The following is a 19,345-nucleotide window of genomic DNA, read 5'->3' on the forward strand; positions in this document are numbered from 1 at the left end:
TATACCAAAATCCTGCCCAATTCTGCATCCAGTGGTGACTCTCCTATTTCTTTTCTCAGGCCAGGAGTACCATGTCCTGTCCCCCAAGACTGTCCAGAGAGGCAGTGGCACAGTTTCCTGTCCCCACTGCCAGCTCATTAGGACCCAGGACCCAGGTAAGGGACAGTACCTGGAGAAGCGGTCAGGCCAGCTGAGGCTGTAGATTCATAGTCTTGGGGAGGGTGCCATTGGGCCAGACATGGGGCCTGCCCTGAGCTCAGTGACAGGCATGGACAGGGGACTGGGATTTTTTCTGAGCTTCTCTGCCCTACCAGGGTGTCCTGCCATCACACCTGTTGCTGCAGGTGCAGCTGCCTGAAGCCAGCTTCCTTGACCTTGACATGGAGAAACCATGAACATGATTTTGGAAGTTCCTGAAGGATCTTGATGGGGTGGTGGGGAGTGCCAGGCAGCAGGGGCGCTGGCAGTTGTGATTATGTCTTATCATCTTTTTGGCCCACCCCCCCACACTCCTTACCCCTTTCCCTTCAAGTCCAACATGGAGGAGTATTGGGGAGAGCAGTGGCCTGAGAACCCTGACACCTAAATTTTCATACTGTTTCTGCCAGTGACTTGCTGTGTGGCCTTAGGCTAGCTCCTTAACTTCTCTGAGCCTCAGGCTCCACATACATAATGAAAGGGTTGAAAGAGATGATCTTTGAGGCGCTTGCCAGTGACATGATGATGATGATGATGTTGATGGAACTGCCATTTATTAAGCACTTACTGTGTTCAGGGCATCATGCTAAGGGTTTAACATACATTAATCCTCCTCACAAATCTAAAAAAAAATTCTATAAATTAAAAAAAAAAACCCACTGCCATCTAGTCGATTTCGACTCACTACTATTATGCCCATTTTATGGGTAAGGACCCTGAAGCTCCGAGAGGTTAAGTAACTTGCCCAAAGGCACACAGCTTACAAGTGGTAGAGCTAGATTTTGAACCCAGGTCAGTAACTCCAGAGTTGCAGCTCTTCACCGCCCTGCCACTTTGCCTTCCAACAGGCCTCTCTGTTTATTTGTTTATTTATTCATTCATTTTTTTTCCTTTTTAATTCAACATATTCTATACCTGCCCATACCGGGCTCTAGGACCCGCCCCAGTGAACTTTCATCCAAGCAGACAGTGACAAAACAGTGGTCAGAGCTGGAATAGAGGTGCACAGGGCAGGGCTGGATGGGCAAGAAGTCTTCTTGGAGGGCATGACGGCTGAGCTGAGGCCTGAAGGAGAAGTAGGCCAGCCCCAGAACTCACCCAGATGAGGCGTTGGGGGTTGGGGCGGGGAGAGAACAACATGCCCACTCTCCTGCTCCCCTGGTTCTCAGGAGACTGTTCTGGGACACTCCCCCATGGAGAACAAGCCTGTCTCACTGTGGCAGAATGGGTCTGCAGTCAGGAGAGCGTGGGCTTGGGCTCAGACAGAGGACTGCCATTTCCAAGCTCTGAAACCTTGGCAAACTGCTCAACCTCTCAGGGCCTCCGTTTCCCCATATGTAAAACGGGGGAATGATGATAGTAGCCAGCTCATGGCTTGCTGGGTTTGTTAAAATAATGCATGAAAGCTCTTAGCAGAGGGCGTGGCTCATTAAATGCTTACGCGCACTGCCATGGTTGTCATTGTTCCTGTGACCACCCACATGGAGGTGGCTTGTCTCCTCTGCAGTGGTCCCTGAGGAAAGCTCAGTGCTGTGGGGCTCCAGGGCCTGATTTGTGCATAGTCCTCTCCTGACATCTCTTCCTCCTCCTAGGCGGTGCTGCCACCAGGGACCCTCTGGGACCATCTCCAACCGATACCCCTCGGTGTCCCACGTGTCATCGAGTTGTGCCCACCCCAGAGAGGGAGGGCCCAGACACAGCCACCTCTGGTAGGAACCAATGCTCAGTTTCTTCTCTCAGCCAGACCCTCAGCTCTTGACCAAGGTTCAGGGATCTGGGCAGATTTAGTGAGGGTGGCTGTTTTCCCAGTTCGGGGCCAAACAAATTGGGCACATGATTTGCTTCTCACAGCTAGGTGTTCCCCAGAGTGGCAAGCCCAGCACCCAGCTCTGGCGGGAAGGGACTAGGCACACCCACGTTCCCTGCTAGATCTTCCTAAGTGGTCACACTGTCTCTGTGGTGTTCCCTCCCTGACAGGAGCAGAAAAGCCTGCCACAAGGAGAAACGCACCTTCTGACTCAAGCCCCAAGCAGAGGAGCAAGCAGGTGGGGTCGCCGCCACGGCCACCCCCTGGGCTGTGGTATCTGGCAGGCACACCCACAGCACCAGCCTCTCCGGCCTTTGCCTATGTCTCCTCGGTGCCTGTCATGCTTTACTCACCAGCCACTGTGTAAGAACCTTTTTTCTCAACCCTCCTGGCCTCTCTGTTTGGCAGTCAGACCTACGTCAGGGCAGCTGAGAACCCAGGTGCCCCTGTTCTCTTGTGTCTCACCCCACGTCAGTAATGTACAGAAGCTTACAGCCTTGTGGGGATTTAGAGCCTTAAACATCTTCCCTTTCCTTGTGGGTCTTTCTGCATGCAAGTAACCAGCACTTAAAAAAAAAAAAAAAAAACTTTATTTTTTAGAACAGTTTTAGATTTACAGAAATATTGAGCAGCTAGTACAGAAATCCAGCCCCCTACATACACACACACACACACACACACACACACACATACACGTAGTTTCCTCTGTTATTAGCATCTTATATTATTATGGTACGTGTGTTATAATTAAGGAGGCAATATTGATATATTATTATTAACTAAAGTCCATAGTTTATTCCGGTTTCCTTACCAGCTGACAAGGCCTTTCTTCTCAGGTGCCTCTGGGTAGATTCCAACCTCCAGTTTCTCGGTAATCAGCAAGTGTGTTATCAGTTTGCGCCACCCAGGGACTCCCAGGTTCCCTTAGTTTGTACCTAATGTCCTTTTTCTGTTCCAGGATCCCATCCGGGGCACAACATTCCATTGAGTTGGTTCCTTAGGTTCCTCTTGGCTATGGCAGCTTCTTAGACTTCCCTTGTTTGTGATGACCTTGAGAATTTTGAGGAGTACTGGTCAGGTATACTGTAGGATGAACACTTACTTTTTACATGGATTTTGGACATAACATCAATCAAGACAGAAAACTCAGCGGTTGAGGCAGAAGGAGGTTCAGGAGTTAGTCAGACAGAGCTGCGTTTGAATCCTATCTGCCACTTACCAGCTGTGTGGCCTTGGCAAAACTACTTCTCCGAGCCTCAGCTTCTCCATCTGTTAAATGGGAATAGTCTCAGTCGTGTACAGTTGTGTGGAGATTAAAATGAGGCACATGGCAAGAACCAAAAAAGATGTTTGTAATGTAGTATGGCAATGCTGAATGAGTGGTAGCTTTCTCGTCATAACCCATATCACTGTTGTTCAATGTTGTCATTAGTAAGAGGAAAAAGAGTAAAAGTAGGTTCAGTATGACAGAATTGGGTAGGAAAAAGAAGGCTGGACCATGGATTTGGAGGCTTGCCTTTTCGTCCTGACTGCCACCAACTAGTGCTCTGCCTCAGTTTCCCCCACTATAAAACAAGTCGATTGGGACTCAATTTCTTTAATGGCCCTCTGTCTGTGATCAGTAAGGGCCAGAGTCACTGTCAGGACTAGGGTTTGGTAGGAGCAGAGGTCCTCTGCTAGGACCCGGGCCCCGCAACATGGTTTCTGGCTGCCCTCTCAGCTGAGTCCGGGCAAGTCGCTAAGGAACCTTCTGCACCAGCGTCAAAAGCCCGTCCTGCCCTCTCAGGTTCCCTGCAGAGCAGGTGGAATCTGCCTGTGCCCGGCTCATTTGCCAGGAAAGTTTGTGCCTGGAATTTTCCCATGGCCTTGGTGCCCAGAATAAAGGTCTGAGTGGCCACAGCAGCCGTGGGATCCTTTTACTTCTCGAGGCCCCACTCTGCATTCTCCCGGGCTCAGATCTGTGGGCAAAACTAGCCAGATTGCTGTCCTCAGGCTTGGATGGGCCATGGGGAAGGGGAAAGTCCCTGGGCTTTCCCAACAGTCTTCGCCAGCAGTAGCCATGTAACCTTGAGCGGCTCACTTTGCTCCTCTGTGCCTCAGTTTCTTCCTCTGTGAAATGGGTTGTGGTGAGGATTAAATGAACTAATCCATGGAAAGCTGTAATACATAGAAGGTGGCTGATAAACCATAGTGCTTCTAACTCTCCTAGAATTAAGGCTGTTGTTGCTCAGTGCCTGAGGCCCCCATGCAGTTTAGAATGGTAAATGGGCCTGTGCTGCCACCTGCTGGTCAGCTTCCCCATAGCCCCTGTCTACCTGAACTGGTTTTCTTCCAGCTTCTGCCCTGAGGGGAGTTTTGGGTAACTTTCAGGTTAAGCTGACCATCAAATTAAAAGAATATGGGGGCATCTGGCAACCCCAAAGTTACGCCAGATAGTCCCCTAGAAGAGAATGTGGGTTGTTGTTAAGGCCAACGTGTTATACTGCCTCCTGCATCACTTAACGTTCTCCAAGCTTCACTTTCCTCATCTGTACAATAAAAAGATAGCGCTGGCTCACGTATCTCGGAGGATGAGGATGCCATCACTGGGCTAGGCACTGTGTTTAACCTTTTGAGGACCTGCCAGACTGTTCTCCAACCAGGCTGCACCATTTCACATTCCCTCCAGCAGTGTATGAGGGTTCTGATTTCTCCATATCCTTGTCGACACTTCTATTCTCTGTCTTTTTTTATTTTAGCCAAGTAGCAAGTTTGAAGCATGTGAGGTGGCATCTCACTGTGGCCTTGAATTACATTTCCCAAATGACTAATGAAAGGAGCCCTGGTGGCTCAATGGTTAAGTGCTCAGCTGCTAACCTGAAGGTCGGCAGTTTGAACCCACCAGCCACTCCAAGGGAGAGAGATGTGGCAATCTGCTTCCATACAGATTACAGCCTTGGAAACCCTATGAGGCCGTTCCACCCTGTCCTATAGGGTCACTATGGGTTGGAATCGACTTGACAGCAATGGGTTTTGGAAATGACTAATAAGGAATCCCTGGGCGGTGCAAACAGTTAACATGCTCATCTGCTAATCAAAAAGTTGGAGGTTTGAGTCTACCCAGAGGCGCCTCGGAAGAAAGGCCTAGTGATACACTGCCGAAAAATCAGCCATTGAAAGCTCTGTGGAGCACGGTTCTACGCTGACACGCATGGGGTTGCCATGAGTGAAGTTGACTTGAGAGCTACTAGTTTTAAGGACTTACGATGTGGAGCAGTTTTCCATGTGTTTATTGGCCATTTGCATGTCTTCTTTGGAGAACTGTCCATTCAGATCCTAGCAAAGCCTTTATACGCACTGTACATAGTGCAAGTCAGAAGGTGGAGGCTCAGTAGTAAATATAACCAGAGTTCGCTGAGCCCCTACCCTGTGCCAGGCAAGAGGCCAGTGCCTGATGTGGGCCAAGTCTTCCCAAGCTCCATCCTGCTGTATTTAGGCTCATGCTTCTTTATCTCCCCTTCCCTTTGTTCTACTACACAGAAGCCACACCCCCTTCTTGTCCTCCGCAGTGTCTTTGAACTCTAAACTTGCATTCCTGGATGAATGAATGTAGTAGCCACTTCTTGGGGAAATCCCTGCTCATCTTGTGGCCTGTTCAGCCTGTCTCCCCCAGCACTTTCAAACAGCACCCACATTCCCTCAGGACCCACCTGGGAAGGTCGCCCTTCCCCAGCAGTCCCTCCCGTGTCCACAGAATCCTAATTCCACATTTCCCTAGAGTTCAGTGCTTGACAAATGGGACTTGCAGATATCTTTCCAAAGGGAGTGGGGGGAGGGGTTGTCAATGCAGAGCCTGGGGTGATCCTGGTCTCCTGAGATCCTGGCTTTCAGATTAGAAGCTCTAATAAGGCAGAGTCCATGTTTGTTCCTTCACCACACTAGCAGGTGTATAGTAAATGGTGAATAAATATTTGCTAAATTAACAGGTAGATGGAACTAACCCTTCTCAAAGACTTCCTCTAGGTCAGTCACTCTCTCTTTGTTACCTTCTTTCATCCTTCCATCAAGTCCCTGGGAGTAGGTGCTTATTATTCCCATTTTCTCGTTGGCTAATTTTCAGAAGTAGATTGCCAGGCCTTACTTCCTACTCTGTCTTCGTCTGGAAACTCCACTGAAACCTGTTCAGCATCATAGCAATACACAAACCTCCACTGCCAGACGGGTGCTGGCCATTTATGAAGTGCGTTGGCTGGGATTTGAACCCGGGTCTCCCACATGGGAGGGAAGAATTCTACCATTGAACCACTACTGTCTCAGGTTCCCATTTTAGAGGTGAAGAAACTGAGACACAGAATGGGAGCCAGTGACCCAGCTGGGGTTTAGAAGTGGGTTAACTCCAAACCTGGCACTCCTCCACTCCTCCCCGCCCAGCCCTCTCCGAGATTCATGAGTGCACCTACTTCTCCGAGATTCATGAGTGTACCTACTTCTCTCCTCAGGTACTGTGTTCCCCCAGGACCTACCTCAGCCCAACCAGCCACTGAGTGGACCCCCGAAGTCTCCTCCCGGCAGGCCGCAGGGCACCGCCACTCAGACCTGGCCAGTCTGGAAGAGCTCAATAAGGCGCTGAACCGGGCTGTCCAGGCCGCCAAGAGCGTCCGCTCTGCCACCAAGGAGATGAGCCGCTCCCTGTCAGCCGACCTTCGCCAGGCCCGTGACTTGCGGAGCTCCTGCCTCTTCTGACATCACTCGAGGTGCAGAGATGGAGGGGTGGGCAGGTGGGGCAGGAACCCTGCTGCTGCCCGCAGCCCAGAAGTCGGCTGATGCCACAGTCGCCTGGCAGACTTTCGTAGAACCCTCACCAGAGGGTCTCTGTCAGGCACAGGCCCAGCCTGCTCAGTGTTGGGGCTTTCAAATGGAGGGTCATTGACCTGGCCATCAGGAGAAGCACTTCCTGGGGGGCCAGCATCCTCAAGGAGGTGCTGGGACCAAGGCCACCTTTTGTCCACATACAAACTCTGGGAGTCTTTCTCCTGGTTCTGCACTTGCCCACCCCTGGCTAATATGTATTTTATATACAAATGGATACATCTCTTTTTAAACTGAGGCGTTTTCCTGGTCTTGGATTCTCTTGAGGAGGCCAGAGAAGAAGAGAAAGGGCCTGGATCTCTGGCACAAACTTGTTCCTCCATCTCCGACAGGCACAATTCTGAGTAAGCATCTCTGGGAAGAAAACGGCTGAAGACATTTGCTCCTAGGGACCAGTGGTCAGTGTGGTATTTTGGGTCCACTGGCTGTCAGGATGTGGGGCTTTCTGGGATGAGAGGCCTTTCCCATGGGATGGAGACAGCCCATGGAGAGCCTGGGAAGTGTGTCCACCCAAGACCAGGAAGCATGCCTATCATGGTCCCTTTCAGAACCTCATCTGAGGACCTCAGCTCTTTCAGGGGATCCCTGTGACATTTGGCTAGTGACCAGCTACCAGCAGGCCCTAGTATGGGGCCCAGCTTGATGGCATCTCCTGCTCCCTGACCCCACACCAGCACTTACCTCAATATTTCTGAAATGTGTGTGCATCGATGATGTTTGTATATTTGAGGCATTTAAAAATCTATTTTCTTTACAAGAACAAATGAAGAAGAATAAATATTGATCTTAAAGAGGAAAGAAAACTCCAGAAGCATCCTGTGTCAGTGGTTTGCGTCATGACTGTGTTTCTCAGGTCAGGTTTGGGGAGTGGAAGAATGAATACCCACCGAGCCGCGTCTCCTCTAAGGGCTGTTGGGGGCACATGTCCTGACTGCCTGCTCCTGCTAGTGACTTCTGTTTCTCCAACTTTCCCGCCACCTGTCTCAGAATCATAACCTTTGAACTGGAGGGCCCCTGCTGGGAGGGGCCCTCTGGCCAAGCCTCTTTACTGAGGCCAAAGATGTTACAAAACACACTGCCAGTTGGTGTCAGTAAAAGTGAAACCTGGACTCTTTCCATTGCTCCTTTTACTCACAAACAATAACAATAGCTGCATTTACCGAGCACCTACTAGATGCCTGAATTAAGCCCTTGGCATGTCATACCCCACACAGGCCACACACCAGCCCTTGAGGTTTCCACTATGTCCCCATTTTGTTGATGAGGAGACTGAGGTTCCATAGGGCTGCCTGCCCCGATAGTTCATGAAATAGCCAGGGTATGAACACATGTTTGTCTGACTCCAAAATCTACATTGTTTGCTATTTTCTTATTCTTAGTGCACCCCAATGACTTTTTTCTCCCTGTTCCCTGTTTCTTAAATTCTTCTGTCATCCCCACCTCTCATCTCCCTCCTCCCCTGTCCCCTAGGACACTTTCTATTTTATTTTTCAGCTGATCTTCCTCAGTAGAGTTGAAAATGGCTTCTTGCTGGAAGTAACAGTGAAATGGGAAGACTATAGGCCCTGAGCCTCTGGGTCCAGACCCTTCTAGTTTTCAAGAGGCTGTTCTGTCCACTAATGTTCTAAGGCCATCAGGATGGGAGGGGAGTTCGAGGTGGAGTTTTTGGTGTCCCAGGCACAGCAGTGGCCTTTGTTTAGCAAAGGATATTGGAGTCTCAGACACGTGGACCTTGGTTCTTGGGAGGGGAGGCAAAATGGGTGTTGGTGTTTTGGGGCACAGGACTGGGAATCAGAACACCAGGCTATGGTTCTGTCACACTATAGATGGTTTAGGCAGCTGCACTTACGGAACTGCCCCAAAGTTCAGGCCCAGCTTCTCTGCTGCTAGAGTGGTACTTCTTCCCATGGATACAAGAGGTCATAAGTGATAAGAGTCTCTCTGGTGTGGAAGGAAGTTGGCCCTTCCTGGCTGGACTCCTGATTTGAGGTGTTGGCTCTATTTATGCCACAGAGTGGGCTGTGCCTCAGTCATGGCCCCATCTCAAGGGCTCCATACACATTTGCAAGATGTCAGCTGGTCCCTAGGGAGCAACCTTTCCCTGGGAGTCATTCTCCTCCTCTGGGTCTGTTGGGTGGGCAACAGAGAGTCACCCAGACCCCCAGCTAGTCCTCCACATCACCCCTGCCCTGTGCTCCCTACTCTAGTCCACCGTCTCTTGCCAGTTCCACAGGAGGCTCCACACAGCCCTTCTGGCCTTCCTCCTTCCCCTCCTTACCTGCCTCCCCAGGTGACCTGGGTGGTATGTCTCAAGGAAGCTCCTTCCTGATCATGTAACATGTCTGAATTCTCATCACCCCTTATCCACCTCAACTGTAATTAGGGTCCTCGGCCTCAACATCCTCAAATGTGTCCTCTCAGGACCCTGGCTTAAGGAGGGAACAGTAGATTTTATCTAGTCCTAATCTTTCAGATGCCCCTTCCAGGAAAGCTTCTCAGACTTCCCCACTGCAGAAGAAAACTTCCCTGCCCTGGGCTCCCACAGCATGTGATGCGTCTTGTTGTCTACCCAGGCACGTGTGCTGAGTGTCGCACAGGGGCTCTCTCCACCAGGGGCAGGCCTGGCCAAATGCCCAGCGAGAGCTCCACTCAGGGCAGCTTCAACATGAATGAATGAAGAGACCTGGCCAGCCTGTTCCAAATATATAGATGCTTTATTGATGCAGTTGCAACAGGTACAAAGGGCTGGCAAGAGGATGAGGATGGATCCGAAAAGTCCCTGAGGTCCTACTAGCCCAACTCTGTGTCCACCTGGGACCCCTTGTTTTCCTTCTTCTTCTCCTCCTCATGCTGCTTCTCCAGGGGCCCACACAGATCCTGGAAGATGGGGCGGGGGGAGAAGGGTTATGGTGGAGGAATATTTTTTGTGGGGATGGAGCCAGCCCTACCAGGGCGCCCAACCCTGGCTCTGCCACTTCTTGGCCAGGTGACCTTGGGCAAATCACTTTTCCTCTCAGAGTCTCAGATTATACATTTCTACAATGGGGCTCAACCCTTAAGAACAACTGGCATTTTTTGAGCACTTATGACTTGCCAGGCACCTATGCTATATCTCCTGGATTCCTTACAACCACCACCGTTTTACAGATGAAGAAACTGAGGTTCAGAGTGGCCACATGGTCTGTCCAAGGTGACCCACCTAGATGAGGGAGGGAAACTGGTGACCAGGTGGTCCGATTTGGTGGCTGAGTTCATAGCCCTTTCCCAGGGTGTGCAGTGCAGAGAAACGCGTTCAAACCGCACCTGGTCAAGTGAAGTGACCTCAGGTGCCAAGCTGATGAGACTTTTTCTCTTAATAGTTATGAACGTATTTCACCTATATCAAAAAAAGTATAACCAGCTCATCGGCTCTGTGATTTCACAGATATTACTACATAGAAAGAGACCAAGGAAAGCCTTTCATTTAGCTTTGAAAAAAAGCATGAAGGTGATAATTATACAGGCCAGCCTCAGTTATACAAAATTGGGATGGTGGTCTTGGACTTGCTGCACTTTGGGCGACACTGAAGCCACAATACCAATACCTGCTCCCACGAGTGTTTAACATGAGCAGGTGGGAGCCAAAGCCCAGGGTTAGTTGTTGTTTGTCATTGGTTCCGACTCATGGCAACCCCACATGTGCAGAGTAGAACTACTCCATAGGGTTTTCAAGGCTTTGACCTTCTGGGAGTGGATCACCAAGCTTGTCTTGAGGTACCTGTGTGTGGGGTCAAATTGCCAACCTTTCGACTAGTAGTGAACACTTAAACATTTGCTTGACCCAGGGATGCCCCATATGGGTCTCCTCCCCAAGTCCCGCCCCCACGCCTTTGCTCATTCCCCTTCTGTTAGCCTCTCAGCCCTCCCCACCTGCTCTGGGAGTCCTCCCTGATTTCACAGTGACATTTCCCCCTGGGCTGTCACCCACAACCATGGGCCTATGTTAGGCTCCACTGCCCCTGCCAGTGAGTGGGAGCTTAAAAATAGGATGCCCAGAAAAGTGAAGAACACCAAAGATACAAGGTTATTATGAGACCAAGAGACAGAAAGGGCCACATAAACCAGAGACTACATGAGCCTGAGACCAGAAGAACTAGATGGTGCCCGACTACAATGATGACTTCCCTGACAAGGAACACAACAGAGACCCCCTGAGAGAACAGGAGAGCAGTAGGAAGCAGACCTCAAATTCTCTTTAAAAAAAACAGACTTAATGGTCTTACTGAGACTAGAAGGACCCCAGAGGTCATGGTCCCGAGATCTGTTAGCCCAAGACAGGAACCATTCCTAAAGATAACTCTTCAGACAGGGATTGGACCAGACTATGGGATAGAAAATGATACTGGTGCGAAGTGAGCTTCTTGGATCAAGTAGACACATGAGGCTATGTAGGCAGCTCCTATCTGGAGAGGCGATGAGAGGGCAGAGGGGGCAGAAGCTGGCCAAATGGACATGAAAATAGACAGTGGAAAGAAGGAGTGTGTTGTCTAGTTAGGGGGAGAGCAACTAGGAGTATATACCAAGGTATATATAAATTTTTGTATGAAAGACTGACTTGATTTGTAAACTTTCACTTAAACCACAATCAAAATAAAAAAAAGTAGGATGCCCTATTTACTGTGCAGCCTTGGCTGGTGGCCTTCCCTCTCTGGGTCCCTGGGGCTGCCCAAGGTGGGGCCAACCCAAGGCTAGTGGTGAGTACTGTCTGGGCCCTCTTGCCTTTGTTTACCTTTTTGCCATCGGTGTACAGGATTTCCATCCCCTGCAGACCCATGCACTTGAGGGCTTCATAGAACTCTCTCAGTTGTTCCTGGGTGACCTCCTGCTTGTCAGCTGCAGTGGGGAGCAGGGGGCTGGGTGAGGACGCTGGAGGGCTCAGGTGGAAGTCCAGGCAGTGCTGGAGTTCAGGGAGCCCAGTCCTCGGGGTAGGTGAAGCTGGGGTAATACTGGGGTGGGTTGGAGTTGGGACTGCCGAGGGCACCTACCATAGAAGGACAGTCCCCGGTTCAGCTCATCTTCCGGGTAGGAGGAAAACATGTAGGTCTTGGGGTCCTTGGTGAGTAGCAGGTAGGCAAAATATTCTGTGCCCCCCTCTGGAAGAGAAAACAGCCTCTAGGGTGAAACCTTGAGGAGGGCACGATGAGGAAGCCTGGGCGGGCCCAGGGTCACACAGCTGACCAGTGAAGACCCAGGGTTCACCTGGGCCACGACGTCACCAGCTCCTACTGTGTTCTGGGCCCTGTGCTGAGCACTCTACATGCGTACATAGAATACATACATATACAGTACACACATGGAATATGCAGTACACACATGAAACATACATGTGTGTAATGCCGACATGGAATATGCACACATACATACATGCATACCCACATACATAAGTACATGGAATCATAGGAGCCCACATAGACTGTGGAAGTCAGGGCCTTTCTCCCCATTTTACAGATGAAGGAAATGAGGTCCCAAGAGCAGCCTCATGGTTGTAAGTGGCGTCGGTTCAGTTCCATCAGCATTTTGTGCCCCTGCTTTGTGCCATCTCTGCATTGATGACTGGGACATGGGTGAAGTCACCATCTGCCCAACACATGGGTTGCCCCCTTCACTTCCAGAGCGCCATCAAGAATGGTTAAGACAGAGGCAGGTCTGGAGCCAGCCGTGGGTTTGAATCCTAGTTCCAATTACAAGCTGTGTGACCTCGGGGAAATTACTTGGCTTCTCTGTGCCTCTATTTCTTCATCTGTAAAATGGGCATGATCATTGTAATGGCTTCAGGTTATTTGTGAGTATTCAATGGTTAATTCAGGTAAAGCACCTCAAACAGTGCCTGGCACATAGTAAGAGCTCACAGTGTTGGGAGCTATTACTACGATTATTGCAGTGTGTAGGCTCTGGGACCACAGAGATACAAGACACGGGCCTTTCCTGTGCTCTCTGGGCCCAGAGCCTCCAGGGTCCTTAGCTCCAGCTCTCCTAGGGTAGGCCATGCCAGTCCACCCACAGCGCCCCCCTCCCACGAGGTGCGCTCCAGTCTGAGGCCAGCCCTTACCATCTCCAGAGACACTCCCATTCTCCCGCTGGACCCTCAGGTAGCTGCAGTTGTAGATGCACTGGCCGCCGCTAAAGTCAGAAACGAGGTGAGGGAAAAGACTAAGATGGTCAAGGAGAGAAGGACAGTAGCCCATCACAGTCGTGGAAGGGCAAGAGTTGGGCAGAGATTGGAGTCAGCCCTCCCACTCCATGGATGGGAAGGCTGAAGGCAGGACTGGGGATGGACTGGCCAAGGTCTTCTAAAAAAAACTAGCTGCTGGAAATGGAAGCCAGAAGCAGGTGCCTGCTGCAGGGAGTGGAAGCCAGAAGCTGGTGCCTACTGTGGGGAGAGGGGGAAGGAGGGGGTTGGCATGTGGGGGTCTCACATAGTCTTGTACTCTCTGAGTAGTATCACGTCCTTCGTTATGTTAGGGGTAAAGTAAAAGAATTCTGCCTGGATCTCTCTAGCCGACTGATTGAATTTGGGATGGCGAAAGACTGAGGCGATGTAAAACCATTTCCCAGAGATCTGGGGAGAAACCAGAGCTGGTGATATGGGGCTTGGGGTTGAGCCCTCGACAGTCAGCTGGGAGGTGACTCAGCAAATCTCTCTCTCCCTTTTACAGATAGGGAGGCAGAGAGGCTCACACCACAAATCTGGCAACCCTACAGGCAGCCTCCCCATGCCCAGCATAGAACCATCCCATGCTGAGGTTCCTTGGAATGGGGCTTCTGGGTCCGGAGGCAGGGAATGCCACCTAAGGCGACCCAGCTGGTCAGAGCTTCACCCCAGGACCCAGGAGAGGAAAGCACAGAGCCAGGAGCAGGGCGCTAGTGACCAGTCAGCAGGGGAAGGGGAGCCCCGGCACTCACCCACTCCAGAGTGGCATTAGTGATAGGCACGGGCTTCATGTTGGCACACACTGGGTCTTGGGCACTCAGCAGAGGGAGGAGACTCAGGACAGCAAGAGCCCAGGGCAGCGCCATGACGAGAGAGGAAGCACCTGGATCTAGTCAGCCTGGTGGCCTGAGGGCTCATTGACCTTTATAGCAAGCAGTGGGCGGGGTACCTGGGGCCCAGCAATGGTCAGGTCAGGACTGTGACACAAGGCAGTATGCACTTGGGAAATGCCTTGCACGAAACCTTCCTTTCTTTCCCCAGAGCCAGCTGCAGGTAACTTCTCCAAACTCAGATCTAATGGGGGTTCCTGAGGTTGAAGGGGTTACACAGACCTCAGGGTCTGGCTGATTCAAGGCCAGAGTGAGCTTGGGATATAGTGATGTTAGCATGTGTGAGTCCTTAGATTTCAACAGATGGCTCACCCACTTGGCAATCTCACGCTTCCATCAATTCTGGGCCCACTGAGTACCAAGACTTGAATGGACATAAAGCAAATGCTGAGGGCACTTGGAGAGTTCCCAGTAGTGTGGGGGTGGGGGTAGGGTGAGGGACACAGATTCATTTCCAACTGAGTGTACTCACAGCTGTGGAAGAGGAAAAGCTTAGAGGGTCTCCAACCCAGCTTCGGAGGCAGTGTCTTTTCCAAAAGGAGGCAGCATCTAAGTTGAATGTTTATTTCCAGTGAACGTGTTACTTGAAACATCTCCCAAGGTCTAAATCAAGGAATGATCTCCATGTTGTCCCCCATGCCCTGCCATGGAAGCAGGGAGCTTGCCTTTCTTTTCACCAATACAGCCCCAGTCCTGGGACAGTGCCAGGCACATAGTGGGTGCTTTAAATATTATGGAAAGAATGATTCCACTGACTGACCTGGAATCATTTCTACCTGATGTGGTCAAATCTTCATGCATATGATTAAAGGGTTTCAAAAAGCATTATCATAGTATACTGACAATTTTGTATTCTTATTCTATTAACATATTTTGAATTATTTTTCGTGTTTCAGTATATCAATTGCTGTCAAGTTAATCCCAAGTGATGGTGAACCCTGTGTGTCAGAGTAAAACTGTGCTCCATAGGGTTTTCAGTAAGTGGTGGTTTGGAAGAAGATCACCAGGCCTGTCTTCCGAGGCACGTCGGGGCAGCCGAGTACATCAACGGTTTGCACCACCCAGGGGCTCCCGTTTCAGTAGAGTCTGTCATAATTTCAATGGATCCAAACCCTTTCATTGCCTTAATTGTCTAATTTCCTTAATCATGTCCTTTCTTTGTATTGTTCAGCCTTTTACATTGTGATTTTTCCTCTGATGATAAGTGAGAGTAATCAAATCACTTGCTAAAAATACTATATTATCCGAAAGAAAGAAAGAAAAGCCTGTGTAAACTCAAAGTCTTGCACATGCGTGTTCACGGCACCATTATTCACAATAGCCCCAAAATGGAAGCTACGGAAATGTTTATCAACAGGTAAATGGGAAAAGAAATGGTGGCTTCTGAATACAATGGAACATTACTCAGCAATAAAGAAGACGGAACTATAGACAGATAGACAGTAGATATGAACCTCAGAAACATTATGCTGAGTGAAGGACGCCAGGCATAACGGAGCACATAGTGCGTGATTCCATTTACACGAAGTTCTAGAACAGTCGGAAACTAATCCCTAGTGGCAGAAATCAGATCAGTGGTTGCCCAGAGCGAGGAGGGGAATTTGACTGCAAAGGGCTCGAGAGAACATTCTGAGGTGGATGGCAATGGTCTGCATTTTCATGGTAGTGCTGGTTTCACAAGTATATACGTTTGTCAAAACTCGTTGAACTGTAAATCTAAAGGTGTGCATTCTACTGTATGCAAATTACACCTCAGTAAAGAGTTCTTCCCCTAAACAGAAAACAAAAACACCAAAAATCAAAAAAATTAACTATTTTTTGATAGTGGTGAAGAGTGTGTTCCTTAGCTCAAGTAGATACAGGAGACTAAGTGGGCAGCTCCTGTCAGGAGGCGAGATTAGAAGGCAGAAAGGGACAGGAGCTGGTTGAATGGACACGGGAAATCCAGGGTGGAAAGGAGGAGTGTGTTGTCACATCATAGGGATAGCAATTAGGGTCACACAACTCTGTGCGTATGTATTTTTGTATGAGAAACTAACTTGAACTGTAAACTTTTTAAATTGTACTTTAAGTAATTTTAAATTCAAAGTACAATAAGAAAAAGGAAAACATAAAATAAATAATTAATGCTGAACTATCAAAAAAAAAAAAAGAAAAAAACCTTTAGCTAATTTTAATGTTGTACCTCCTCAGCGATGCCCAAATGAACCCTTCTCCACATTCTTTGTCAAAACTGGATTTTTCCTTTTTGTTGTTGTTGTTTCTTTTTTTTTTTTTTTAGTTGTACTTTAGATGAAGGTTTACAGGACAAACTAGTTTCTCATCAAACAGTCGATACACACATTGTTCTATGACATTGGTTAACAACTTCATGACATGTCAACACTCTCCCCCCCTCAGCCTTGGATTCCCTGTTACAGATTTCCTGTGCCCTCCTGTGTTCCAGTGTCTGCCCCAGGGCTGGTGTGCCCCTTTAGTCTCGTTTTGTTCCAGGGGCCTGTTCAACCTTTGGCTGAAGGGTGAACGTCAGGAGTGACCTCATTACTGAGCTGAAAGGGTTTCCAGGGGCCATAGTCTCAGGGTTTCTCCAGTCTCTGTCAGGCCAGCAAATCTGGTCTTTCTTTTTGAGTTACTATTTTATTCTACTTTTTCCTCCAGCTCTAGCTGAGACCCTCTGTTGTGATCCCTGTCAGAGCAGTCAGTGGTGGTAGCTGGGCAACATCGAGTTGTACTGGACTCAGTCTGGCGGAGGCCATGGTAGATGTGGTCCACTAGTCCTTTGAACTAATCTTTCCTTGTATCTTTAGTTTCCTTCATTCTTCCTTGCTCCCGAAGTGGTAAGACAAGTGGAGTATTCAGATGGCTGCTCACAGGCTTTTAAGACCCCAGATGCTATTCACCAAAGAAGAACGTAGAAAATGTTCTTTATAAACTCTGTTATGCCAATTGAGGTAGATGTTCCCTGAGATCATGGTCCCCACAGCCTTCACCCCAGCCCTTCAGCCAGAGATTGAACAGGATCATGGAACACAAGTAATTCGGTCTCTCAGGGAGTTTGGATGTGTGTCTATGGAGTTTCTATGACCTTGCCTCGCACAGGTTGTGCTCGCTTCCCCAGCGTTGTGTAATGTCTTACCCTTCACCAAGGTTTCCATTTGTCTATTGTCTATTAAGTCTTTTTCCATCCCTACCCCACCCTCCCTCATAAAGCTTACTCATATGTAACCCTTTTCATGAGTTTTTACAGTAGTGGTCTCATACAATATTTGTCCTTTTGTGATTGACTTACTTCACTCAGCATAATGCCCTCCAGATTCATCCATGTTATGAGATGCTTCACAGATTCGTCATTGTTCTTTATTGTTGCATAGTACTCCATTGTGTGTATGTACCACAGTTTGTTTATCCATTCATCTGTTGATGGGCATCTAGGTTGTTTCCACCTTTTTGCTATTGTGAATAATGCTCCAGTGAACATGGCGTGCATGTCTATTCGTGTGACGACTCTTATTTCTCTAGGATATATTCCTAGGACTGGGATTGCTTGATCATATGGTATGTCTATTTCTAGCTTTCTAAGGAAACACCACATTGTTTTCCAAAATAGTTGTATCATTTGCATTCCCACCAGCAGTGCATAAGAGTTCCAATCACTCCACAGCCTCTGCAACATTTGTTAATTCCTGTTTTATTGATTCATGCCAGTAATGCCGGGGTGAGATGGTATCTCACTGCAGTTTTGATTTGCATTTCTCTAATGGCTGGAGATCGTGGGCATTTCCTCACGTGTCTATTCGCTGCTTGAATGTCTTCTTTGGTGAAGTGTCTGTTCATTTCCTTTGCCCATTTTTTAATTGGAATTTTTTACCTTTTTGTTGCAGAGGTGTTGGATTTTCTTGTAGTTTTTAGAGATTAGACCTTTGTCTGATTTATAAGGGCCAATTTTTTCCCCCAGTCTGTAGGTTCTTTTTCTACTCTTTTGGTGAACTCTTTTGATGAGCATAAGTGTTTAATTTTTAGAAGATCGCAGTTATCTAGCTCATGCTCTGGAGCTTGTATGTTGTTGGTTGTGGTTTGTATCCTGTTAATGCTGTGTATTAGGGACTGTAGCGCTGATCCTATTTTTTCTTCTATGAACTTCATGGTTTTATATTTAGGTCTTTGATCCATTTTGAGTTAGTTTTGTATATGGTAGAAAGTATGGGTCCTGTTTCATTTTTTTGCAGATGGACATCGGTTTTGCCAGCACCATTTGTTAAAAAGACTGTCTTTTCCTCATTTAATGGACTTTGGGCCCTTGTTGAAGACCAGGTGATCATAGGTAGATGGATTTACATCTGGGTTCTCAATTCTGTTTGTTTTTAAGCCAGCTCAGTTTTTTAAATTTGCGTTGCTTTAATCTGAGCTGTGGAAGAATGACTGGGGCTCATCAGGAGAGGAAGAGGACAGGTGGCATCAAGGCCCTGGAAGCAGGTCTGTGTGGCTGCAGCATGAGATGGGCCGGAGCATCCAGGGTGGATGGAGGGGAGCTGGGCAGGAGCCGAGGTCTGCAGGGCAAGGAAGCAGGCTGAGCATTCAGGGCTGGGTTTCCGGGGCACTGGGGAGAAGTGGAAAGATGTAAGGCAGCTGGGGCGTGACATAATCAGATACGCCCTTTAGAAAGATCACTGTTTGTCACAATGTGGGGTATGGGGAGGGCAGGGGTAGGAGAGTAGGCTTGGGGGACCCGTTGGAGGTTGTTGTGATGCTCCAGGTGTGAGATGATGGGGACAGATTCAAGACACTGTTCATTTTAAGGAGAGGCTGATTGTTGTGTGGGGTCAACACCACCATTAGACCTGGACCCCTGCCCCAGTCCTGAGCTTTAGAGGCTCCACATATCACACATTCACACACACACATACACACCTGCACACAATTTATTAAGTAACACATAGTCACCTATGTCACTTGGGATCTGGTACCTGACACAGAGCAACCCATAGCCCTAAACATCCACTTCCTTGTCCAACACTGTTCAGGTCCCAGGGAAAAATTCTCCACATGTGTTACAGAGTAGAACTGCTCCTTAGGGTTCTTTTTTTGGGGAAGGGGGATAACAGATCACCAGGCCTTTGTCCTGTGGGGCCACTGAGTGGATTTGAACTGCCAGCCTTTAGGTTAGTAGTCGAGCGCAAACTATTACACCCAACAGGGACCACCTGACTCATCCTAACACAGTCCAATGTTCTCCATCTCCTCACATTCCAGGGATGCTGTCATGCCTCTATGGGTTGACTTTCTGGGACAGCCTTCCCTAGACTGTCTCTAAATCTGACCCTGGCAAAATGTCAAGAGAATTTTGAAAGGCAAGGAGACAGAGAAGCCCTCAAGGCAGTGTAGGGTGGTGATGAAGAGCTACCTTGGTCTACT

The 19,345-nt window shown here is 48.8% G+C and overlaps 2 protein-coding genes across 7 annotated transcripts in view; one reads left to right on the plus strand and one right to left on the minus strand.

Moving 5' to 3' along the window:
• The window catches only part of LOC100657524 (whirlin), a 156,391-nt gene extending 148,705 nt beyond the window's left edge, over positions 1-7,686 (plus strand). For 4 of the 6 annotated variants that reach the window (XM_064291560.1, XM_064291559.1, XM_064291563.1 and 1 more), the window contains 4 exons: positions 60-155; positions 1,791-1,907; positions 2,176-2,368; positions 6,484-7,685. In XM_064291560.1, coding sequence (XP_064147630.1) covers positions 60-155; positions 1,791-1,907; positions 2,176-2,368; positions 6,484-6,727 — 650 coding nt within the window. In that variant the 3' untranslated portion in view covers positions 6,728-7,685. Of the gene's footprint in view, positions 1-59; positions 156-1,790; positions 1,908-2,175; positions 2,369-6,483 lie in introns of all 6 variants that reach the window. The other 2 variants (XM_064291562.1, XM_023545012.2) reach the window with 2 other exon arrangements.
• Positions 7,687-8,689: 1,003 nt separating this feature from the next.
• Positions 8,690-13,992, minus strand: LOC100659324 (alpha-1-acid glycoprotein 2-like). The gene is made up of 6 exons (XM_003407503.3): positions 13,796-13,992; positions 13,309-13,451; positions 12,942-13,012; positions 11,878-11,985; positions 11,622-11,725; positions 8,690-9,730 (listed from the first exon to the last, which is right to left on the minus strand). The coding sequence occupies exons 1-6, from the start codon at positions 13,907-13,909 to the stop codon at positions 9,644-9,646; spliced, it is 627 nt and encodes a 208-aa protein (XP_003407551.1). The 5' UTR covers positions 13,910-13,992; the 3' UTR covers positions 8,690-9,643.
• Between the last annotated feature and the right edge of the window lie 5,353 nt (positions 13,993-19,345).

This window comes from Loxodonta africana, chromosome 9, assembly GCF_030014295.1.
Source record: "Loxodonta africana isolate mLoxAfr1 chromosome 9, mLoxAfr1.hap2, whole genome shotgun sequence".
NCBI classification, from domain to species: Eukaryota; Metazoa; Chordata; class Mammalia; order Proboscidea; family Elephantidae; genus Loxodonta; species Loxodonta africana.